Genomic DNA, 18594 nt, shown 5'->3' on the forward strand with positions numbered 1-18594 from the left:
TGTAAGATGCCGCAAAATGGAGCATACATCGAATCTGTGAAATCTCTTCCTATAAACATAATCAATGTAATAACGAGGTAAAACGAAATTCATCTGGTCTCAAATAAAACAAAACACAAAATATTACTGATTTTTTATGTAAACATAATCCGAAATAATGGACCTATAATTTGGATTCTAATCGTTTGACAAGTTACAATCGTGTGGATGGTTTGTAAACGGAAGTTTCGAATGAGCAAAGTCGTAAGTTTTACACATGACTTTTATTTGCTTTGACAACATGGGCAAATTTATGTGAAACATACGGTCCGGTTCTCCCGTGTATTTTTTATAGTGTACGGAAATGTGACATTTTTTCTCCAATACAACAATAAAACGCAGAACAAAATTTGGTCTTTTCAAGTGACGTCTACGTTGTTTTGAATTACGTCCTTTGGTAAGATAGGGGGTCATTCCAAAGTTTCAAATTAGGGACCGTCACGAAAAGAGATCCGGAAGTTCGAGCCAATAACTCAGCCGTGTTTCAACGGATTCCTGAGATGTTGGTATGATAAGATTCTTTAAGATTCTATACAACTATTGTAAACCATTGATTCAATGCAATTGACTATTGAAAAATTCAATTTCGTCAGCCAATGGTGAAAATGCACTTTAACAGTAAATGCCTACATTTTGGCTATAAGCCATAAAATATTGATGATCAAAATAATTCCACAAAATATATCCACTATCGTACTATACGTAATTCTCCGATCAATTTGCGATCGTATCTTTGATACAACCCTCTACTTTTTTCCGGTTTTCACTTGTTGAAAATTTGTTGCTTGCATAGGACTGTAAGGTAGGTTCTCCCGATGGAATTTCATAGCAAAATGTTTACATTGTGCTGTAATAATGCAAAAATAGCTGGAGGGTCCACTATTGGTTGGGGGTCCATTAGTGGGCACTTTACCCTAGGTAATCTATACAAATTTCGATACTGGTAGGCATCAGATTCATATCTGGCGGGTAACAGCTTTTATTATCAATTCTCGGGAACTTTTTCAAATCGGCGTATGTAACATTTTGATCAAGCTGAGAAAATGAGCTTGGAAGTTTTCAGATTTAATTTTTATTCCTATTTAGAAACCAATCATTATTGTTGCAATTGAATACACCTCAACGATACATTATGAAAAGGTTCATCGTCACTGACTCTGAAATCTGCACTGCGTGTGAACATTCCAGTTATTTTGATGAAAATATATGTTACAACGTTCTGCAGCAGATAAATCACATACGTCGTTTTGATACGTCAGCATGACCGAGGTCATGCTACTTTCGTCGAAATGTTACGCTGCTCCGTACGCTGCATTGTTGATACGTCGAAATGTTGCGTCAAGTTGAAACGTTTCACGCACATGCGACAAAAAATTGCAACACTTACAACACGACGTAACAACATTTGCTGCAGAAAAACAACGTAAAATGTTTTTCTTAACGAAAATCAGAATATTCAAGCAACATGCTTAATTTTGAAATCAGTGATGAAAAAGTATAAGCAGACGCACGTTTTAAACTATTTAGTTGTTTGAAAAAACTTTTTAAAGTACATTTTCTGCTAAGCGGTGTATGTGCAATATTTTCCACAATGATGTTACACCGTTTTGCAAAAAATTGATTTACATTTTTAATAACACATTTTCATGTAGCTTTGAAGATATACACATTTTTAGATGAATTTTATACCATATGCTGTTGAAAACGGGTTTGTTTACAATTTGCGACATACGCCGTTTTGAAAAAGTACCCGAGAATTATGTCCCTGGCACCCCTGCCAAATTCCAAACCAAACATCTCTTGCCAACACATTCAAAGCCAGTTCCGGCTCTCAAGAGTAAATAAAAATCGCTCTCGCATTTTGGAGAGTTTTGCTCCAGTCCACATCGTCATCCACCAACACAGCAAGAAACAATGACAGCTTCTTGACGTTTCCTCTTTCGTGGCTCCTCTGACGACTGTTGCTGCCTTTTATGACTAATCCATCGATCGCGTTTGGCCACAAAGATCCTGCCCGCTGAGCTGCTGACTATAACTTCTTCTTCCTCTTAGTACTCTACTATTGCATCTACATGAATTCCAGTCTCGCACTATTCTAACCTCCACCAACGTTTGGGTTATCACTTTATTAATGTTCGTTCTTTTTAATGCCAACGCAGATGTTTAGAAAATATGCTGGTTGATACATTCAGAGCCTTTCATTCGTATACCACACATTAAATAAGCTGTCTTCTTTGTTTTCTTCCTGGCTGGCGGGTGTCCGACGGGGAAAATCTTGGAAATCAACTTACATGAGAACAAAACGCCTACTCCGTTGAATCACGTCTCGAACCGATTTTTGTGTTATTCTTTTATCCGCACATAGATCAAAGCACTTTGTAATATTGAATAGGATCACATAACTTATTTTCCCCCTAAATTAAAATAGAACACTTGCACAAGATATTCTGCTTTCTTCCTCTGCGGCTGGAGAGGACAAATCAAGCTGGAAACTTTCCTCTCGTAGCCGTGTATGACCAGCTAAGTGATGATAATTCTCCGATCGACTCGATTCGAGGAACCACAAAAAATGCAATTCTTGCCTTCACTTACAGAAAATAATACGGCAGCACGAAAAACGCGTCGCTTTCCCGTAAATTCGAACGCTGGAAATCGGACAAAGTAGGCTGAATTAGGCGTATGAAACAGAAAAAAAAATCTACACTCCGACGTGCGTTTAACTACGACGAAACTCACGAGCGTACGACGACCGAGGATGTAATGAAACATGAAACGACAAAACGAGTTTTAGCTCTTCGCCAGTGAAACTGACCACACAGCTCAACTTCATTTTCTCACGACTCACTCACAGCTCATACTCACTAGCAGGGTTGTCAGATTTTTTTTTTCGTAAATGTGTATTAAGAGCTGAGTATAATTTCTGTTCAAATATTACGTAACGTGATAAACGTTGTTTTTAAGAACCCCCACCCCCTCTTAACAATTTGTAACGCGTAACTAACACAGTTCTTAAAAAAATCTTGTTTTTGGTAGAATTTGAAATACGATACAATAAAATTATTAGGGGGTAGGGGATAATATGGACATGCTAAAAAATCGTGTCATTTTCACAAGGAAAACGTCGTAATACTGGGGACCCAAACCACTTCTCTCTAATTCTACTAATCTTAAATAGAAGCACTACGATGGCTTGAAGTCAATTCAGTGGAAAACAATCAATTTTGTGATTTTTTTGACAATGAAAATCAGGATGAAAAAATCATGATTTGAAAGTATGCGGGTGAAATGGACATAGTGTGTGGGTAAAACGGACATGTTAAGAAATTAATCTTAAAATATTGAATTTAGTTGATGAATTGTATGCATTTTCTAAGCATACAGATAGATCCTCTGGAAATAAAAATGTTGGATAATAATTAATATATTGGTAACTTACAATGATTTTACTAAAAAAGCATGTTAAATCAATAAAAATAACTTAAAAATGCCATTTGTCTGAACAAAAATTGGAAATTCGAATTTTCTAATGAATGCTTGGGGCCCTCCTTAGCCGTGCGGTAAGATGTGCGGCTACAAAGCAAGACCATGCTAAGGGTGGCTGGGTTCGATTCCCGGTGCCGGTCTAGGCAAATTTCGGATTGGAAATTGTCTCGACTTCCCTGGGCATAAAAGTATCATCGTGTTAGCCTCATGATATACGAATGCAAAAATGGTAACTTGGCTTAGAAACCTCGCAGTTAATAACTGTGGAAGTGCTTAATGAACACTAAGCTGTGAGGCGGCTCTGTCCCAGTGTGGGGATGTAATGCCAATAAGAAGAAGAAGAATGAATGCTTGGTGTCTTCGAAGCTAAACAATACAAACTTTTCAAAACAAAATTACGTTGAAAAAAATGTATGTACTTCATATGGTCCATAGGGTAAAACGACCTATTATGGAGGGGTTAAGCGCCGCTTCAAAACAAAATTGATTTCAAAAATTCTTTAAAAATGAACTGTTCATCTTTTTTCACATCCAGTAGTTGAATAGGATGCTCGATAACTATAGTTTCGTAAATATTACGTCAGTTGTGCTAAACTTATGTTGTTTTGTTTTTACAACAATGAAAACAAACTACCGCAATAATAGGTTGCAGTTGCCTATCGTTGCGTCATTTTTTGAAGGTCAGTCCTATTGTTGCGGTATTGCTTGTATTTCTTATGAAGAGCGATACCACAACAATAGGACCTTAGCACTACCGCAATAATAGGCTCAAAGGAAGCAATTTTTTAATGAAAAATGTTGATTTTTCATCATTTTGAACGGAATTTTGTCAAACAAAAGGTGTTCTATTGGTTGATTCGAAGAGTTTTAGCGGATTCACAATTGTTTTGGATGCTATTATATCCAGGATGGACTATTTATACACTACCGCAACATTAGGACATACCACAACGACAGGACGTTTTACCCTATTACCCACACCAGAACGTGTCCGTTCAACCCACCAATCACCATGATCCAAATTTTAAAAATTCTCAAAAATCGAATTTTGAGATAAATCATCAATTCAACCCGTTCTTGAGATAGACTTAGTTTGAGATCCTCGAGGATCATGCCGATTAGTTTCGCAGATGTTTGCTTTAAAAGCCTAAATACTGTACATCAAAAATTACATCACCATGACATTTCAACCATAGTTTATATTAAATCTTTAAAAACAGAATAGTTTTTATTATTTGAAACAGTAAGTAAAACATGTTACACTCATAACTTGAAACAAGCGATAAGACCCACTTGATGGAGTGCCAAATTTGTAACGATTTAGCTCAAACGGACAGGGGTCCATTTTACCCCCACCTCCCCTATGTATTGTATATTTGACTGCTATTTTAAAGATCTATATACATAAAAATGAATTTCTGTCTGTCTGGCCCTTATAGACTCGGAAACTACTGAACCGATCGACGTGAAAATTTGAATGCATGGGTTTTTGGAACCGGGAAAGATTCTTAAGATGGTTCGAAACCACTCCCTCTTCTGGAAAGGGGGGGAGTGTAACCCAAAATTCTTCATAACTCGAGAATTAATCAAGCAAACAGAACCAAATCTAGCACGTGGAGGTTTTGGAAGGGAAAGATATGTTTCCATGGTGGTTCGAAACCACTCTCCTTTCTGGAAAGGAAGGCATAACTCGAGAACTAATCAGAGAAGAAATCAATTTAAGGCGAAACGAAGTTCGTCGGGTCTGCTTTTAATAAATTCTTTTTTTTTATTTATTTTTCAAATACTTTTTCTATTCAATTAATTTGTTACGTCTCGAAGAACCGTCACCCCCTATATTTTACGTAACAAATTGTAACAAAAATGAAGCAATCCCCCATTCCCTACTGCGTAACGTAATATTTAAACAGACCCATAGATACGTTTGCGTACACCCAAAAAAATCTGCACGTTGTTTCCACTTGAAACACACGTAGATTTTTTCCACAATCAATTGCGGTAATCATTACCTGAAATTCACGTAGAGTCTAGGGGCTGCCCATATACCACGTGGACAAGTTTTGGCCAGTGGCAGATACCTCTCTCCTCCAGCGAGGACAAGTGCTCATATAAATTTTCAATAATTTGTATAAACCGTGGATGTTCCCCTCTAAACTGTCTACGTGGAATATGGACATCCTCCTACCTACTACTCTCACAGATTCACATTCTAAGTGAAAATCACTTAAGCCTTACGTGAGGTTTGAGGTGAAATTCACTGGTCACGTAAATTTCACCCTGAAGAAGTTGCAACTACGTGTTCACGTAAAATGTACCTGAATTTTCAGGTGGAAACAACATGCAGATTTTTTTGCGTGCATACGTTCTAACAGTTTTCCCATGAGAAAACTGTCTGTGGTTTGGGGAGGGTGGGGTTTCCAAAATCACCAAATTTAGCATTACGTAATTTTAGAAAGAACCCCTAATTCACCGTTATGTCCTGGATGTGATCCTCTCCTATGTAAATTAGAGCACCGTTGCGCAAGTAGAGCAATATCATCAGTCAAATCTAAGTCATTTAGATGCTTCATAGGCTGACATAGCAGCCCGTAGTTTTTTTTATACAATGTCAATCGCAGCCACCATGATATCGTCGATTACGATGAGGAACAGTATACGAGATAGAATACATACTTGCCTCACTTCAGCGACTATCCGTATGGGGTCAGGCAAAGCTCCGTTATACAGCACTCTGTACGTAAAAGCTTCGTACTGCGCTTTGATGAGGCCGACGATTTGCCCGTCCCTTGCGTTAAAAAGGGGCCACACATACTTTCGTGGTTCAGATTATAGAGAACTTTTTCCTGTAGTCAATGAATAACCGGAGGGACTATCCGAAATCTCCTTGCAGGCAAGTACCCAAGCTGTCCTTCATTATCTCTGCCTGATGCACCCTCACATTGCAGCAGTACAACATCTGACGCCGTCAACTTTGATGCCCACCAGTTTTGTGTCAGTAATAGTACGGATGCAGCCGAAGCCCAACTTAAAATATATACTATCAGAACGTTAGAGGCTTACGCACTAAGATTGATGACTTCTTCTTAACTGCTTCGGATGCATTCTACGATATCATAGTCCTTTCATATACATGGTTTGATAACCGCATTTTGTTTACGCAACTGTTCGGTACCTCGTATACAGTTTTCCGAAATGATCGCAACCAACGAAACAGCACTACATCAAGAGGCGGTGGTGTCCTAATTGACGCGTTAAGTTATTGCATATATCTTACGCCTGTGACACCATCCAACAACTATGGATCAGGATTAAAATCATTGGCGTAAATAAGGGGGGGCTAGGCCCTCCCTAGAAAAAAATTAGCCCCCCCTAGGATTTGATAAGTTAGTTAGCAGTGATATCAGTTTTCAACATATAGCATAATGAATTACCGAAAAAGTTTGTAGACTAAAGAGTTATCTAGAAGACTAAAGAGTTAGTAGATTGGTTTATGAATTCCTTGACAAATCAGAATCCTTCGGCAATTTGGCAATTTATGAAAATCCTTTGAAGATTTAATTCGGAGTCTCTCGACGTATTCAGGGTTGGTAGCGATCAACACACTTAGTTCATCTCGGCATTTTTTGATTCTTTTGCCGAGATCCGCACAGCCGAGCGCTCGGTTCGTGCCTTTTTGCTGATATCTCAGCTGAAAAAGCAATATGTTTACTGCGGCATTCAAAGGAGCCGTCGTAAGCATACGTCCATTCAGCCGATATTCCAGCTAATGAACTTTAACCGAGATTTGCACAGCCGAGATCGGTGGAAAATTTTAAGTGTGAATGCTGCTCAAAATAGTGACTTTAGTGACCAACACTGGCGAAAAAAGGGACCAAATAGTGACTTTCATATGCTGAAAAAGTGACCAAATAGTGACTTTTAATTTCATTTGCATTGACAGAAATGGACTTTTATTTGAAGTTAATGCTGAAACAAATAATTTTCAAAAATTAAGTCTCCCTAATATTTTTTGGTCGAAAATTTCAAATTTGAATGGGCGGTAAATTCTAAAAAAATATGAATTGCCAAAACATTATTCAACGAATCCGATGATAAAGAAATTGACAAGTGAAATTTGATAAGTTGGTTTTATTTGATTCTTTCCACCCCTTCACTTCTGGAAAAGCACAACTTTGAGGCAAGTCATACAGAATAATGTGCAATGTTTATTATGGATTCGAAATTATTCGGAAAATCCTCGCTTGTGTTCAAAAATAGCACATTTTTATGACAGACATTTATATAATTAACTTTTAGACATAAATTTAATTCGACTTACATAGTTTATAAATCTGAAACCTAAGAATTATTTCAAAACCCGAAGAGTTTGTTCTAACTATCAACCAATAAATTACCGATTTTCCTCGATAGAATATCCATCGTTAAAACTACATATTAAATGTTTAAATCAGAACATATTTTGAAAAATTCTTAAGAATTTATTTGAGCAGATAAGTTTTTATTTGTGCAGCTCGGCAAAAATCCGCGCAGCCGTGAGCCCAGCAAAATAAATACTGATATCCCGGCAAAAATGATGTGATTTTCAGCAAGTTTGACAGAAATCTCAGCAGTCCATTGCGGTATCAATTAGAGTGGCAAATTTCTCCATTTTGTTTTGAAAATGAATATTTTTATTTAATTTTTCAAAATATATAAGTGTTTGTTAAAAAAAAGCTGAAAAGCTTGTTTGTTTTGAGTATGCCTCAATGAGCATTAGAGCAAGATCTCGCTCACTAATGATTTCCCCGAAACAACAGGAAATGTATCTAAAATTAAAAAGATCAATCTGAATATTCAACAGTTTAAAACCTCCATTAAAAACTGTTAAACTCTACACTTTATCAATTAATAAAGTGTAGAGTTTAACAGTTTTTGAAAGAGGTTTTTAAAACTCAGCCGGGTCAACTATTGGCTTTGTGAATTTATTTAGATCCTCAATCCGCTGTGCCCATCCTGCTTTCATTACTATATACCCAATCATAAACTGTGACACAAAACCTCTTCAATTAATCGCTGTTGAAAATCCGAGATTCACAGCGAATCTGGAGTCACGAAGTTCCGAACAGCGTTCGGGCCAAAAAGTACAAGTGGTAATTTTTTTTAAATTCGTCATTTCATGTCCGTTGTGAATAAAGCATCTTGCGACGGATAAAGTTTCAACATTTTTTCACATTTCACGACGATGCAAACGGAACCTAGTCAATAGTTTCAAAATAGTTAAAAATAGTGACTTTTTCCGAGAAAAAGTGACTTTAGTGACTTGAGGCCGAAAAAAGAGACTTTTTAGTGACTGAGCCGAAAAAAGTGACTAAGTCACTAAAAAGTGACCCGCTACCAGGCCTGCGTATTGCAAATGATCTGCGTTGGGATCTCTAGACGATAAGGAATCCGGCTGACGATTAGCTTCGGAATCCCGCGAAGAATTGCTTCAGAATCATTCGACGTTTCATTATGGAATACATCGACGGTTTGCTTCAGAATTTCTCATAGATTTTGTTCAGAGAAATCTTAACGATTTTTTTTGGAACTATTCGACGATTTGCTTCGAAATCCTTTGATGATTTGCATCGGAATCCCTCAACGATTTGCTTCATCATCCTTGGAAGATTCCCTTCGGGATCGCTGGAGGATTCTTTTCGAAATAACTGAAGGATTAATTCGGAGTCGCTCGACGATTTGCTTCGAAGTCCTTCGACGGATTACTTCGGAGTCCTTCGACGATATGCGTCTTCATCCCTGGAACATTGCTCATGAAATACCTGCAACCATCATATTGGAATTCCAGGAGGGTTTTCGACGAAATTCCTGAAATATTCACGTTGAAATTGCTGGAGGGTGAAGGATCCCTGGTACATTCTCGTCGGAATCCTTGAAATTTTTCCGTTGGAATTCCTGAAATATTCCCTCCGAAACCTTGGGTGGATTCCCTTCATGATCCCTGGAGGCTCCCATCGGTATTCTTGAAGGATTCATGTCGAAATATCTAGAGATTCCCGTCGGAGTCCCTGGAACATTCCAGTCAGGATCACTAAAGGATTCTCATCAGAATTCTTGGAAGATTCTCGGCGGAATCCATGGAAAGTTGTACTATTTTTTTCATTTGAGATAGATAGAATATTTATGAAGTATGCAAAATTTATCCACTGCCTGACGCTAGTCGAGCGCAATTAAACATATACTGTGAGTTGTTGCTCACACGTACACGTGCTTGAGAAAAGAGAAAAATATGAATGAGTGTGATGGATCCGCAATTGCCTTAGGTGGTTGGACTGCATTTGTCACATTACCGCTGATAACTTGATGAGATGTTAAAATGTTCGTGAATTTTCAAAAAGAGGGTCAATTTCGAGAAAAAATATAAAGGGGCTATAGCCCCCCCTAGTTATCGGAGGTAGTTAAGCCAATGATTAAAATGCCTACTGGTACTGCTAGCATTGGAGTGCTTTACCTACCATCAGACCGGCGAACAAACGTCACTGATATTAATAATCATGTCGACTCTCTTCGGGCAATTTCTTCGAATTTGGACGATTTGGACGTCGCAATTCAGCTTAGAGATTACGCAGCGCAGAATACGTTCCCGGTCTTGGATGTGCAGCAATCGTAGCTCCCGGCCTCTACCTCAATTTTTTAGACGGATTCAGTTTAAATGACCTTACGCAAATCAACCCGATTGCGAATCACAATTCCCGTATACTTGACTTGGTTTTAGTCAATGACAACATCAAAAGTGAATCTTCTGTTTTTAATGCTACGGAACCTTTGATCGACCTCGATCTGAACCATCCGGCCCTTGAGATCACCATTCAACTGAAACTCCCAACGGTGTACGAAGATGTCGCGTATCTACATAGCCTGGATTTTCATCGCGCCGATTACACTACTTTATGTGAGACAATCTCTGCCATTGACTGGCGAACTCTTGAAAGGGCAACTTGTGTGGATGACGCAGTGATTACTTCAATGAGAAGCTGAATCAAGATGCGTTCCTCTCCGTCGACCTGCCCCTAAACCACCATGGTCGAATTCCCGATTACGTCATTTGTAACGAGCAAGGTCAAAAGCTACGTAGTTACTGTCGATCTCGTTGTCCTTTCTAGGGTATTCACTCAGGCGAGTAACAGTTACCGTCTGTACAACCGTTTTCTCTACAAGCGATACGTGATCCGTACACAGTCCAACCTCCGTAAGAGCCCGAAGCAGTTGTCTTTCGTTAATTCCAAAAGGAAAGGAAATGGATTGCCGGTGGAAATGCACCTCAAGGACAAGTGCACCAGTACGCTGCAAGGTAAATGCAATCTGTTCGTGGTACATTTCAAGACTGTATTCAACTGTTCTGTGGCAACGGAATCGCAAATAATTGCAGCACTTCATGATACTCTTAGGAATACGGTCGAGTTAAGTTACTGCGAAATCCCTGCGCATCTTGTTAAAGCAGCAATCGATAAATTGAAACAGTCCAGCTCTGTTGGTGCTGAAGGAATTTCTGCCTGTGTATTGAAAAAATGCGCAGATGCTCTTGTATATCCACGCACTGTTATTCAATAATTCCTAGGGGCAACGTTAATTCCCTACTTGTTGGAAATCATCGGTTATGTTCCCTATTCAAAAGAAAGGTGACGAGGCAGACATTCAAAACGATTAAGGATGACTTTGCATAGAACTTTGAGAACAATGCACAGTAACGTGATGCCCCGCCAATTGTCGCATACAGTCAGATCCCTTTTGGGACCTCCACTAATACTTGTGACACATATATGATACCAATATCACTGTACAGCATAAAATCATATGTATGTCACCCAGAATCACGCTGGTATCACGATAGCACAATGATTTCCGTACCCTGCCCTTCGACCGCTGTATTGTACGAAACAGAACATAATTTATTGTTTTGAAATGTCAAATACGCCGTTTGACATATGAAATAAAAACAAATATTTTCAAGCTGACTGAGTAAAATTCGTTTTTCTGCAATTCCGGATGATATTTTTCACAACATTGGCAAAATAAATATTCGTAAGCTCTTTATTTGCTGCAATTATGCTCTGAAGATGTCTCCCTATTGATTTCGCCAGTTCTAGGGTTGTTTTTGGGAAGATTTGCATGATATTCAATTGTTTTAGTTTTGTATCCTGTGATTTCGAACATTTTGTGCAAGGATCCCATGGGTTTTATTTGGAATGAGGTCTGCGGATTGGGAAGGATGTGGGACCTTTGATTTGCCATTAGTAAACATCTACTTTTTCAGATGGGAAGAATGTTTTGTACCGTTGATTTGGACAAATTCAAAATTGGATCTATGACTCAATTAAACGGTGCTGGCTTTATCCTTAAAAATGTCCAAATTAATTAAACGATCAGTGCCGTTTGCACTGAAATCACCCCAAACCATAGAATAGAGTGATTAACGTCCGCAGAAATAATTGCCCTGCGGAATATTTGCAAGAACTCGCATATTTCTGCTAAAATACCTATACGAAGAATTGGAAAACTATGACGTTTTCATATCGATGAATGAACTGCTGACGCGAATTCACAATTTATTCAAAAAATATGGGTAAATATTGTGTAATACTCATAAAAACTACGGGGGTCTGATGTTTTGGTTGTGTTTTCGTAGTATAGATGCAGTCTCTTTTCTTCTGCTCTTCGTTTATGGAACTGTCAGTGTGGATTGCACCTATCTCTTTTCTTCCCGTGATTATCCTTATGGTTGTCAGTGCGGAACTTCCAATGTTGACTACGAAACAAACTGTGGTAGAGGTATACAAGTGTCAGTCCCGTGAAAAACTATAGTAACAGTTTATGATTTTTATACATTTTGATGAAAAATATAGTTATGGAAAGCGGTAGAATCAGTTTCAAAACAATCTGTCAAATAGATACAACGGTAGAAAGAAAAGATGTGTGTCATCTTGTCACTTTACGCGTACAACGTGATACGAAAATCATTGTGCGGAAATCATATGTCTGTCGATAGTAAGACGTCTAAATATTGCAGAATAGTTGATGCAAAATTTGCGCAGATAGTATGGGGTCAGCTTTGAGCGTCTCTGCTGTAATGCGATCGACCTCAGGAGCCGAATTTCATGCTTCGGATGGCTACTTCAATCTCCTGCATTGTTGGAGCTTCGGAGTGATACGTCAAGGTGATGCGTCGCACTCTTGGCGGCTCATGCCGAGATGTTGATGATTGGTCGCGCATCGAAAGTTGAAGAAGTTCTTCGTTCAAGCTGATCAGTTGGGTCGATGAGTAACTGACTTGTCGCGTCTTTCACCTGCATCATCGGATTCACCTTGCTCCACTTAGACGTTGTGGGATATAGTCGGCCAAGAAGTCCACCCACGCTTGCTTGTCCCGTCTGCAGCAGGTAATCGCTCAAAAATTCTCACACTACAGCTTGTCGGCTTTCTTGTATATGACTCTATCGGTAGCTGTTCTGTTTCCCAGATTGTGACTATCAGCGTGTGATTGGCCAGCTTTTCCGGACCAATCTTGATGCGTTCAGTTCCGATACCATCCTTATGGTTTCCATCATCCGCTGAACTGATGTAGTCGTTGACCTTTAATTGTCTCTGCTCTCAGCGCCATTTAGGTGTTCCTCGAAGGAAACATCCGTAAATTAGGTAACGCTTAGAGGAGGGGTCCTGAACTGTGACAACCCATAAAAAATTATCAGAAGTGTAGCCTTGCAAGAACCGAATTATCGAGACGTTTCCGATAATAATGTGTGGAATGAAACGACCGGACTGTTCAAGCGAACTACGTATAATGATTTTTATTATATCGACAACTTCTTAGCGGAAGTCTGCAGTACAAAGTTTTAGCTGTATATCTACACTCTACACATTATTTATTAAGGGGTGTTATCTATTTTACCTGCAGAATAATAGGTGTTCATGGCTGATGGATGAAATGTTGTAAGGACTTTGAGTAATTGCTTACAAAAGGTTCATGTGAGGGAGCGGGGGTTGAAAATTGACAATTTTTACGTTACGTAATTAATGGATCTTCCCGAAAATGCTGCTTTTACCTTTCGATCACCACACGTTTGTCAGACAAGATGGTTCCATCCTTATCCCTGCACATCTCGGCTCGCGGTACGAAGCCTTTGTGGATGCGTCGATCTTCTAACAGAACTTGTGTGTTTCTTGATAACGGCACAGCTGTTCCTTCGCTACGCACTCCGATTTGTCCAGGCGGCGTGTCTTCTGTCTCCGTTTCCGTCTATAGCGTTCCACGATTTGTCCGATCTCTTGCTGCTTCTGCGTGACCACCCGCGCTGCGTCCATCTTCTCCAGAATCCGCCTGCAATTTACGTCGAACCAGTTAATCCGTCGAGTTCGTCCAACATACCCGACGATGCTCTTTGCTGCGTTGTCAATGGCTGCTTTAACTGCACTTCAGCAGTCCTAAGGAAGGGTCATATCAAGTAAATAGAAGAAGCCGCCTAAAATCTAAACATGCAACGCGTTACCTAAGGCGATACCTGGACATCATCCCCCAGGATAGAGATCTTTAAAGTCAGCCCTTCGCACCACTCGGAGTGCACATGACCCAAAGTATGTAAATAATGTATATGACGTTTTACATCAAGATACACTTTATCATGCAATAAAGCTTATAGTCTGAATAAGTCATAATTGTGATATAAGTTTATTCATTGAGGCATTACGTTATGCATATTAAAGTGCTTTCTTTCCCCATCTATTCATTGAAGAGTATTGCCTTTTCTGTAAAAATGTATTTGTTAAAAGAATATTCAATTCAATAAATTACAAGCTAACGCTTATTATTCATCTGTTAATTTTATTAATTTTTCCACTCTGCCCTAGTTTTCATCCTCCTTGTTTTCTCTGCTGTTCGTCTATTCTGTTATCGGTATAATGATCAACAACACAAAATAGTACTTTTCCCAAGAAATCCTGAAAAAAACAGCACAAACCAAAAAGCAACAGAGCAGCTAAATCTGTTTGTTTGGTTCAGCCGAACTCAGCGTAAACCTTTAGTATTGACAAGCAGGTAAGTAGTGTATCGATTGAGATGTATTTTGCTTATCATTTTGCTGTCTGTTTGCTTCATCTTGCGTAATATTTTCTTTCACCTCCCAGAAGTGCTGGCTTACATGCTCCGGTGACTACAATAATCCGAGATGTGATAGAATTGTTACTGCCTATTTTAAGACTATCGTTCTTTATTTTCTTCTTGATTCATTGCGAAATTGCTCTCGTTCGCCCTGCATCGCCATTGAATCTACTGAAGAAGCGGAAAGTCTAGCTCTCACCAAATAACTTTAATACTTGTTAGAAGATTTATATTTTTCACTTTATTCTATTTTCAGGGATTCCTGTTGATAGCCTACCAATGATTCGGTATTATGCGCTTATTATATTTACACGGCTCCTACGACTACTTATGATTAACTTTTTGTCTGCCACATTGACAGTTTGTTTACTCTTATATATAGTACTTTTCTGTTGCAGATTTTTTTTTACATTTGTTCAAAATACCTTATTTAGAAGTATGAAAAATACACTGCAATTTATTGGAGTTCCGCTTGCAACCGAAATCGGTTTAAACCAAAAAGTGTAGATATTTTGAAACTAGAACTAAAAAATGTGTTTGTTTTATAATTTAAATTCTATCCGAATACATCAACTAAACTACGTACTGATTTTATATTATATTTTAATGGTCAGTAGGTGTTTGTAGTACTATCAGCTTACCCACAAAAGTAGATTCGATGAGATTGTTTTTATTTTCTTCCATGCTTCCACTCTACAAGAACTCGTCTCGTTTAGAAGAAAATATATCTTTTTACAAGCTTTGTTACAGCGAAAACAAAGCAAACGATGTCTGTATTTATAGCTTATGGCCTACTTGATCTGTACATCAGTTTCCTTTTCTCATAAAATGTATTGAGTTTCTGTTCAAAATTCGGTGCAAATCAATGTTAGCACGCCGATATTATTAAGATTCCATGCATCTCAGTTATCTCCGCAAATATTCGATTTTTCATATAAGCTAGAGCGTTGGTTGGAGGGAAGTCAATTTCAAATTATCAATATAGTTTTTGCCTTCCTCGTTTTTTTTTATTTTTATCGTAAAAACTTAAAATACTAGCGTCGTACGTAGAATGGCTCGTCATTTGCTAAATTATCTCAGCCATCTAACAGACTGTTGAGACATCGACATGGAAACCAGTCTGACTACATCAATGGAAATCAAGCAATAATGGACACTCCATTTATCCTATTTCGAGAACAACTACTGAATGCTCTTCGATTTTACAAAACAAAATTACAGGTTAATGTTTGAATAATTCATGTTTTTAAATAGATGGGAGAAGCCCATATGGCATAACGCCATTTGGCATAACGAGTTAAATGTCTAAGGCCATTTGGTATAACGACCATTTAGCATAATCGTTGAAAAATTAAGTCAAATACAGTGGGCCGTTCAGCATATAGCATTTGACATAATCCCCACAACAAAAAAGTGAAGCATATGAATGATCCCATCTTTAGAAGAATGTACATCGAATGTAACATCGAGACGGCCTAGTCGTAGTTTGTGTTTTATTTTTTTCTAGTTACAGGAATTCACAGACTCAGGTCCTCACGACACTACTTCAACTTCAGCATGGTCGTCTGCTCTGTAGCCTAGCGCCCGTCTCACCAATGAGCTACGGAAGGCTGGAATATTGACTACATATTTCATGTTGATAATTTAAATGACAGTCTGGATGTCACTCTATTCCAGCAACAATTAGGCCAGAACAAATATTAGTTCCTTCCTCTACGGAATTGACCTTTGGATAATAAAGGTTGTGGGAATTTGAAAACTCTAATTTTTTTTTCAAGTTCTACTATGAATGAAAATGTTATTGTTTTTCCGATAAAACTTTAATATCCCTTCTCAAAAAATTTGACAACAACAGAAAAAAATGAAATTTGTCCCCACTTTCGAAAAAAAAAAATCTTTTTATGAAAAAGTGGTTGCCATTCCCGTTTACGCCAGCAAATCCAAAAGGAAAACAGTTCAAAGGAATAGTTCGAGTCGTGGGCAAGTATAGAAGTGAATATGTAATTAATTACCTGCTCGAATAATGTAACCTTCAAAATTATTCTACCTATCACACTAGTTTCCTTTTGAAAGATGATTTCAAATACCCCGCGGAGAAATCTGAGATGCCAGCAACTTACATAATATTCGCTGCCTTCCGACTTAACGTGTGGTGAGTAACATGAAAAAAATGAAATAACTGTAGATGAATTATATAATGCAACGATAATTGCGATTTCCACGAAAACCATCGTTACTAGGCAGCAATCTATGCAAAACTCGAATTAAACGCAAATGTATATTTTCAACGACCATAGATATTAAATATTTGTTCGATTCACGTTGCGGAGCTTGCTCGAATGGTGTCTTGCTTTTGATTATACCCTAACCCGATGAATATTGTTCGAAACTCAAGCCATATTTTGCATTGTATTAATGGCAATGAAAATATTTCACGAGTCACAACAAAGCACATTGAACGTGAAATTCTTGAAATGATGGCATAGTGCAATAATCTATTATTTTAGGCGCCAAAAATATGTATAAAATGTTTACTCAACTATTCACGCTCGAACAAATTTGCTACTGAATATTATCCATCGAACACCTTAAACGAGCAAGAGGTTTGACAAACCAGTTCCCAAAAACGGAACTGAGCCAGTTGCAAACATTTTCCCCTGAAAGGACAAAAACCGGAAGATAGCCAAGAGAACAAAACACATTTTTCCTACAAAATAAACACACATACGAACCTAGATAAACGACGTAACAAATCCTGTTGTTCTTACCACTGTACTCTCTGTCTCTCTTTCTTAATGTAAACTTTGATTTTTGTACAAATTAATTCGATTTGAACTCTACACGATACGACGAGGTTTGCTTTTTTGGTGGGCAACGAATTTGCTTTTACAAAATCACAAACGTCTCATTAAAAACAGAAAGTCTTTATATAATTGATCCTTACCAGACTGCTGCCAGCTCCCTCGCTCATCCTTTTGCCGAAGCTTTCGACTTCGAATGTGGCCTCGGAGGAGGAGTGCCGATATTTTTCACCACAGTTGGCTCCCTCGTTCCGGTTTTCGCCGATAGAGTGCTGCTACTATTAACATTATTATTATTACTATTTTCACTATTTCCACTGTTACTGCTTCCTATGTGTGTTTTGTTATTGCTACTATTAGTACTGCTGCTACCGTCCGCTTCTTTTGTAGCGTCGTCGGTTTCCGTTGTCGACTGGTGTAACCGCTGCTGTCGTTCCTCCTCCTGGTGCTTCCGTAACCGTACACAGGGTACACACAGCGTCAGGACGTGCTCTCGTATCCGAGTCAGCTCGTTGGTGTCATATTCGTGGGTCCAAATGGCAACCATGGCCAGATTTTCCCGCTGCTGCGGCGTAAGATAGGGATTCGGGTGACCTTCGGGACTTCGCGCTCCGCAACGGTTACATATTGAACATACCGTGCAATGCCACCGACCTGTCAAAGATACCAAGCATTGAGAATTTTAGAAATTTCCTATTTAGATAGTATTTAGCTTATTAGAAAGAATTTGAATATTGGTAGGATAGGAAAAGATGGGTCGGCTAAGGCGAACCTCGAATGGATTCTGTAACATTCCCAGGAAATTATTTCTCAGAAAACCAATCCCCAGAATGCACCTCTAAAACGAAACTGTCAAAAATTCAAATCAATATCACCTCGCATTTTCAGAGCCACCAATCTAAACAATGAAGCAATCGCAGCAACGAATAACTGTAATTTCTCAATTTTTTTTTCTCAAGGCGTTATGGATGTTCGGCGCATCCAACGTTGCATGCCTGGCGGTAATTTCGAAAACACGGCTACGGTTATCCTTACGATCGCTGGAACATGTTGAATGTTGGGCCAGTCTAATTTATGTTTGCGATGTTTGTCATCCCTCACCAGCCCTGTGAATATATGTTGTTGTTGTCTATTGTATGTATG

At 38.5% G+C, this 18594-nt stretch overlaps 2 protein-coding genes across 9 annotated transcripts in view; both read right to left on the reverse strand.

The window, feature by feature from the left end:
- The window catches only part of LOC134224522 (ras-related protein Rap1), a 92576-nt gene extending 89783 nt beyond the window's left edge, over positions 1-2793 (reverse strand). The window contains exons 1-2 of the mRNA XM_062703896.1: positions 2632-2793; positions 2331-2453 (exon numbers count right to left, since the gene is read on the reverse strand). The gene's annotated coding sequence lies outside the window, so the exon portion shown is untranslated. The remainder of the gene's footprint in view (positions 1-2330; positions 2454-2631) is intronic.
- Positions 2794-15809: 13016 nt separating this feature from the next.
- The window catches only part of LOC134224521 (uncharacterized), a 54675-nt gene continuing 51890 nt past the window's right edge, over positions 15810-18594 (reverse strand). For 6 of the 8 annotated variants that reach the window (XM_062703892.1, XM_062703889.1, XM_062703888.1 and 3 more), the window contains exon 11: positions 15810-18105. In XM_062703892.1, coding sequence (XP_062559876.1) covers positions 17618-18105 — 488 coding nt within the window. In that variant the 3' untranslated portion in view covers positions 15810-17617. The remainder of the gene's footprint in view (positions 18106-18594) is intronic. The other 2 variants (XR_009982966.1, XM_062703894.1) reach the window with 2 other exon arrangements.

This window comes from Armigeres subalbatus, chromosome 3, assembly GCF_024139115.2.
Source record: "Armigeres subalbatus isolate Guangzhou_Male chromosome 3, GZ_Asu_2, whole genome shotgun sequence".
Lineage (NCBI taxonomy): Eukaryota > Metazoa > Arthropoda > Insecta > Diptera > Culicidae > Armigeres > Armigeres subalbatus.